Genomic DNA, 7,309 nt, shown 5'->3' with positions numbered 1-7,309 from the left:
CACCTAAATTCTTATTAATGTTGCCAATCATTTTAATTGCACCCTCTTCCTCCTCCTCAGCTAACGAACAGTAAACTGACGACATTTTACAAACTGGCAGGGTTTCAAAGGAGGAGACACAAAGAAGGGTTTAATTGAACATCTATCTGCGTGTTGACTTTATTGTTTCAACAGTGTCTGGCGTTGCTTCACGGACCTCTGCATTTTGTTTTCTTGCACAGCCCGCTTCCCAGGAGGAAGTTTTACCCAAGTAATGTGCTCGAGAAAGGACATTTCTTTCTGTTAATTTTCAAATCTCAGACATTAAGTGCATTCGTGTAAACACATGAAGAAATTTTCAGAGGACAAATCGGTTTTAAAAATCACCTTTCCTGCTGAAACCGGTTTGGCTCAGTGGAGAGAGCGTCAGTATGCGGATTGAAGGGTCCCAGGTTCGATTCTGGTCAAGGGCATGTACCTTGGTTGCGGGCACATCCCCAGTAGGGGGTGTGCAGGAGGCAGCTGATCAATATTTCTCTCTCATCAATGTTTCTAACTCTCTATCCCTCTTCCTTCTTCTCGGTCAAAAATCAATAAAATATGTTTTTAAAAAATTAAAAAATAATAAAAATCACCTTTCCCCTCCACCCCTCACATGTAACAGGACACACAGCTACAACAGTAGATACCGACATGGGAGAGTCCAAGCTTCCACGGGTGAAGCCACCCGTGGCTCTCCCCCAGGACTCACCTCGTTGACGTGCATCACTGGGAAGACCATGGTTCTGATGTTTCCCGTCTCACTGCAGGGACAAAAGGAGATCTCTTATAGACACCCTGATCGTGAGGGCACACTGGTCTGGAGAGACACACTTAGAGGAAAATGCCAGCACACTTATTTCATTAAATTACTCAGAACTTAAAGAGACTCGTTCGTTATATTTGCAAACACATCGTTCAGAAGTTAGATTCCAATCTGTCAGTGTAGCAATTCCAAGTGTTGCACATTCATGTACACTGTTTTTATCGAAACACAAGATGCTGAAAGCAAATTCCTCAAAATGATTACAATTCTTCCAAGAGTCAGAGGGGCGGCTACGGCTGGCAGGACAACGCTGCCAGTCCTCGGGATGTTTTGTGACCAGGCTGCCAGGTGTCATCTTCGCAGGAGGCCCAGGAAAGTCACTGACTGACCATTTACCAGCTCTGCACCGGTGCTTTGGGGGACATTATGTATGTCATTTAATTCTCACAGTAGCCCCATCTCCCAGGTTCAGAAAGTAAATTATGGGCTCAGAGTAATTTGTCCAGGACCACCAGAGTAAATGGTAGAGCCAGGATGGTAATTCTATTTTGATTCTAAAGCACTAGATCCTAGCTACTAAATTATACTGCCTCAGAAATACACACGGGTGACAAACGCACTCGTGCAACCCACATTTGCGTCCTAGAAATATCCATGATTGTGGGGTTAAATCTAGTAAATTTGATGGGGGAACCAACCAAGTTGTATAGATAGACAGAAAGGATAGAATAAATATATGATATTATGCATAGTTTTGTATCCTCTTTCTTCCATTCAACATTAAATCATAAGCATTTTCTAATATCAAAAAAATCCCCATTGAAAAGTTTGAGCAGGAGACTGTACTTGGGGATCCTAATTAAGTAGCGGTTTTTAGGTGGAGTGTTGGGAGGAAAGACTGGACACAAGAGACCATTTTAACTATCCGAGTGGAGCTTGTGGCTGGCCCTGGGCGGGAGCGGTGGGGATGGATGGAGGCAACCAGAGTCAAGGCGAGGGAAATGCTTAGAGGAGTGGCAGGAACTCACTCTAGCCTTCCTAGCTGTGTGAATTCAGCACGTTATTTAACTTCTCTGTGCCTCGTTTCCCTCATCTATGAAATGGGGATAATAGAAGGCTATTGTGAGAAATAAGTGAGTTAATATATGTAAAGTACTAAGAACAATGCATGATTCGTGGAAAGCACTTTATATGCGTTAGGTTCAATAAAATAAGTAAATTCCAAGACCAAGGCTGGTCATCCCTCATCCCTGAGGGGTAAGAGTGAGTGGACTTAGAAGTGGGCTGTCTCCCTCCCAGCAGCAACCCCACCAGAAAGTCACTGTAGGAAAATGACCCTTTGCTTCTGTATAAAAAAGCAAAATTTACCTAAAGCCATCTATTTTTTTGACATAAACGTTGATTTGGAACCTCTTGGCTGCTCTTAGGATAATTCCAGTCAACTGCAAACCACAGAAGTAGAAAGAAAACATAATTAAAACCACAAACACACTTTTTTTTCAATAGCGTACCATTTCTGTGTGGTTCTGATAAACAGTGTGACCACTGCCGTGTTTGATAGGCACAGTGGGTCAAAGGAAACCTGACCCCAGAACAGAACGATAGACGTGGATTATTTCTAGGTGCCTGGTAGACCAGTGTTTCTCAGACGTTAGTATGCGCGTGAGTTCTTGTTAAAATGCAGGTTCTGACTCAGTAGGTCTGGGGTGGGGCCTAAGATTGGGCATTTCTAATAAGCTCCCAAGGTGCTGCCACTTGGAACAGTAAAACTCTAGAGGACCTTGGCAGAAGGGAGATCTAACGGACACCCTGTCTGAGGGATGGTTGTCACTGGCAGAGAACAGTGCCCAGGTGTGGCGGGGCCCACCCAGGAAGGGCAGCTGCTGCCGTCATCTAAGTTTATGGGACTGTGCCTCGGCCTTCGTAACCAGCACCTGCTAACAGTTTGGCTGATGAGCAGGAACCTACTGGTGGCTACGAGAGAAAAGGGAGAAAATCACACCTGATCTTAGTCACAAAAATAAGAACACTCACTTCTCAGATACAAATGAACTGAGTATAGCAAAGAGTGAAGTCCCCCCGAACTGCTGTGCCAAGAGAATGTTTTGCTTTTCTCTTACTGTGCCACGTGTTCAAAAGCCCAAGAACGAAGATGTCTGGCCTTTAATTCAGTCCCTACAGTGAGAGGCTGTTGTTACTGTAGACCAGGGGTGAGGAACCTTTTTCCTGCTAAGGGCCATTTGGATATTTATGACATCATATAAAATTATCAACTTAAAAATTAGCCTGCTATATTTGGTCAAACATTTAACTAACTCACCCCTCATGCCTTGGCAGGGCCAGACCAAATGATTTTGTGGGTCTTACACGGCCCAGGGGCCGGACATCCTCCATTCCTGCTGTAGACAGTCAGGGAGCTCCAGGGAGTCTCCCCCGGATGGCACAGGGGGAGGTGCTTACACTGAGAGCCCCAAAAGCTAGAAAGATGCACGAATAGGGCCCAGCTCGCCAAAAGCTAGAAAGATAATTGGGTAGAAAAAAAGCCCTCCCCTCCCCATCCCTATAAGAACACAGGCTTGAGCTGGAAGGAGAGATGGTCTTTGAGACAGGAGTCCACCATTCTCCCAGGTCATGGCACTTGAATAAATCTCTTTCCTTTTGCATCAGCGCCTGTCTCACGAGTTTGGCTTTTGTTACAGCAGGCAGTCACACTGTGAAACGATACTCATATTCTTTTATGGTTTTCTTTTTTCTCTTCTATGAATATAGGATTAAAGTGTATACCTGATGCCTTTTAAATGAATAGTATAGAATAAGCTCTCAAAGGAAGAGGTTTGCCAAAAGTTACTGAAGCTAGTATATACACAAGGTGTCCCCCAAAAATGTACACATTCTAACAGCTGATAGCTCAGTCAATGCTTCTTTTTCAGATTTAACCCATTGGAATTAATCATTATTTGTATACATTTTGGGGGGACACCCTGTATTTAAATTTTAACCAAACCATTTTTGGCAGTAAACAGAGGAATGTCTTCAATCTTGCTGATCTGTGCCCCCATGGGAGAAATGTATGTTGAGGTCCGAGGCTGGTGACAGAAGACTGACCAGGTTACCTGGGTCCAATCTCAGTTGTTTTCAGTGATGGAACTTTCACTGTTGCTGTTTTGTTAATGCAGGTTTGCTGGTGTTTCTGTACATTAGGTCCACAGAGTTCAGCCTTCCAAATGGAAGAATAGGAGGCTATCCATTACATTGCACTGAGCCGCGTTTTCTACATTTGATTGTATATGAAAGGGAGACAGTAGACTTAAGAGAGCTAAGGACAAAACCACGATCACTGAATGGACAAAGTGAAACGTATGGTCTTTTACCAGAAAGAGGTGTTTACTCACAGGATTGATGTCCACAAACGTCTCGTGATGGTCCTTGTTTGGATGCATGCCATCTATGGCAGACACAAAACTCTGATCTGCTTGGTAGAAGTGTGGGAAGGATAAAATAATAGGTGCACCTGCATTTTAAGGAAACAGAAATGAATGATGTGGTTCCCAAAAGGCTAAGATAAATATAGTTTCTGACCACAAACGTGGTTGCTAAAGGGGAAAAGGCTACACATAAGTAAGCTTGGGTTGGAGAGGGCAGGCTAAAGTTCCATTCTACACCTCCTCATTCAGGGCTTATACTCCATTTTCTGACATTTCAATATTTTATTCCACAATATGTACATTCCACCTATAAAAGTAAATGCTTTATACACATTATTTTAATTAATGTTCCCAGCAGCCCTATGAAGTTAGAAATATTCATTCTGCATTTGAGGAAAGTGTGGTTCAAAACAGAGACCAAATTTAGCTAGGGACATCCAGCTACCAGGTGATAGAGGTAGAATTCTAATTGAATAATGGATGCTTTATTTTAGCTCAAAGCACTTAAAACCCCGTTTCAACTACAATTCTCTTCCAGTAAATGACATTTTTTCCCCTTGCTTTTCTGCTTTTACTTTATCTAAGATAGGCTTTGTTCTCCAGCATCTGTTGATGCAGAATGTTTTAAGACTGTGCTTGGTTCTGACATCTGCCCAGCCTCAGACTAGATCAAGTTCTGTCCACATGAAGACTCTGATTGTGGGGGGTGTGTGTGTGTGCGCGCGCGCGTGTGTTTGCCTTTCCTATTCATTTAAAAAAAGAACTAGGGAAACAATTATTAAAGAAAACCTATTCTAGATTTTGCTATTGAGGAGGAGAGGGGGACCCTATAATTACTTCTAGTAAATATATTTTTTGGAGAAATTAGCTTATTGGCTAGTAATTTCATTCTGTTTACACATCCACCAGTCCCATAGCTCAACATACACATCATCTGTCACATACCCAAGTGTTTTGCTCTTTACTACTAAATACAGGCGTCCTCAAACTATGGCCCGCGGGCCACATGTGGGTGTTTTTGCCATTTTGTTTTTTTACTTCAAAATAAGATATGTGCAGTGTGCATAGGAATTTGTTCATAGTTTTTTTTAAACTATAGTCTGGCCCTCCAACGGTCTGAGGGACAGTGAACTGGCCCCCTGTTTAAAAAGTTTGAGGACCCCTGACTAAATAGTTTCACAAAGCCATAATTCCCTTCTTTGTGACCTACAGTCACCTTTAAAATATACTTTTAAAACTCTATTGAGGGTTTACTAAGGGCTGGACACTGTCCTACGTGTTTTACCTCTTTTATCTCTAACCTTCACACAAGCTTAAGGAAGTTATAATCACCCCCTTTTTTATGAATGAGAAAACTAGGGTCTAGAACCCTTCTTCATCAACTGGGCCAATTTGCCATAAAGCAGAATAGGAGTCAAACCCACATCTCCCCGACTCCAGAACACTCATCCCACTATCCAAATTGTTACTCTAGGATTCAAAGCACTTGAGGGCAATCCTGGAGCAGTAACATTTCGTCCACATTTGCTAATTAATACACAAGAGGCAAGAGGGGGAAAATTGTAGCAAGTGGTTTGACAGTTGCAAAGTAGGATATCCCTGTTTATTCAGCTATCAACTTCTTGAGGTAGCAGAACGTTAACAAAACAAGAATACATCCACACTTATGCCTGGAGCCAGAGACACATGGGCTGAGTGGACTGGGCACTATTCAGCCAGTAAGACAGGAGGACAGGTCAGAGCAGAAACTCGTTCCCATTCCCCTTTGGTCTTATCTCCAGGCGAGGGGAGCCGTGATCCCTGGCACGGTGCTTCCCAAACACGTAGGCATCACCTTCACGAGGATCACCAAGAGCTCGTGTTAAAATACAGATTCTGGGGCCCTGGACAGACATGTTTAATGGTTCTCCAGATAACCCTGGTGCAAGGCCAGGTTTGGGAGGCACTGCCCCATCAGACACGGATAGGGAGGTTACTGCTGACCTCAGGCTTATCCCAAAAGGAGGTTTTCAAACTAACTGGACAGGAGGACAAAAGTTAGCCTGTTCCTTTATCCGGGAGAAAAGGACAACTTTATTCAGGAGGAAGGGCTTACCACAGTTCTCAAGAGGAACTGTAAAGAGGAAGTATTGCCTAAGAAGAATCACAGGATGGCTATAAGACCCTAGCTCCAACAAGGACTTGCTGGGAGAGAAGGATTTGATAACAACCAAGTTCCCTCTCTGACCCCTGGTTTCCACATTTATAAAAAGAGGCCACTGGATATCTTTCTAGCAAAGGTATTGTAACTAATTATGCAGCATATGATTGTTAAAGCTAGTCCTCGGGATGAAGACAATTATTTTGTCAGTTGTACCACTGATAATTCTGCCTCGTTCATGGAAAGGAGTGGAATAGCTCAGACGTTAAGTAAAACTGAGAAATTCGCTTTGAAGTCATTGAGACTCTTTACCAAGATCGGTACTTTCTCATTACCGAGTTCTCCACTCCCTCTTTTGGCATTGTTTTGAACGTGATATCAGGTAATGCTTCTCATGTATTAACTATATGTAAATTCATAAAGTACTTAAAGCAGTGACTGGGACTAGTCAGTGCTAGTAGACATGAGCTATTATTAAGACATCTAAACTACTGCCAATAAAAACCATTGCAGGGAAGCCAATCATTTATTTCATCTTTTTACCATTCTACAGCCAGGTTATGAAACGCTGTTCTCGACAGGTCAGAATCGTCCTTCCTGTGGGGCTGACGATGCTCTTTGTTGAAGAACACCAATCCTGCATCCCAGACACTCAGAATCATGTCACCTCTTACCGTTCTTGCAGATGCTGACATTCAGAACTCCTGAGCCCAGGCAGTTTCCCGTGGGTATACAGAAGCCGGCATTGTCGGAGGTATTGGCTAATATTTCGTCAGGCACCGTAAACCGAAAGGCGGGCAGTCCCTGTACACTCTCATAGTCACTGAAAGTTATATGCACTGACCTGTTAGGAAGCAAGAACAAAAAGTCAGTGTGGGCTGCAGTCAGCACAATCTGGCCTGAATCAATACGTTAGCAACAGTTCTCAGGTCCAACACAGCTAAGCGCTTAGGGGTAAGT

The 7,309-nt window shown here is 43.2% G+C and overlaps 1 protein-coding gene across 1 annotated transcript in view; it reads right to left on the bottom strand.

The window, feature by feature from the left end:
- The window catches only part of SCARB2 (scavenger receptor class B member 2), a 59,673-nt gene that overhangs the window by 6,488 nt on the left and 45,876 nt on the right, over positions 1-7,309 (bottom strand). Inside the window, exons 7-10 of the mRNA XM_079770195.1 lie at positions 7,024-7,193; positions 4,177-4,295; positions 2,153-2,226; positions 731-782 (exon numbers count right to left, since the gene is read on the bottom strand). Of these exons, the coding sequence (XP_079626321.1) occupies positions 731-782; positions 2,153-2,226; positions 4,177-4,295; positions 7,024-7,193 (415 nt within the window). The remainder of the gene's footprint in view (positions 1-730; positions 783-2,152; positions 2,227-4,176; positions 4,296-7,023; positions 7,194-7,309) is intronic.

This window comes from Cnephaeus nilssonii (assembly GCF_951640355.1).
Source record: "Cnephaeus nilssonii genome assembly, chromosome: 1".
In the NCBI taxonomy this organism is placed as follows: domain Eukaryota; kingdom Metazoa; phylum Chordata; class Mammalia; order Chiroptera; family Vespertilionidae; genus Cnephaeus; species Cnephaeus nilssonii.
The sequence above is the reverse complement of the archived record's forward strand: the minus strand, read 5'-3'. Positions and strand labels throughout refer to the sequence as shown.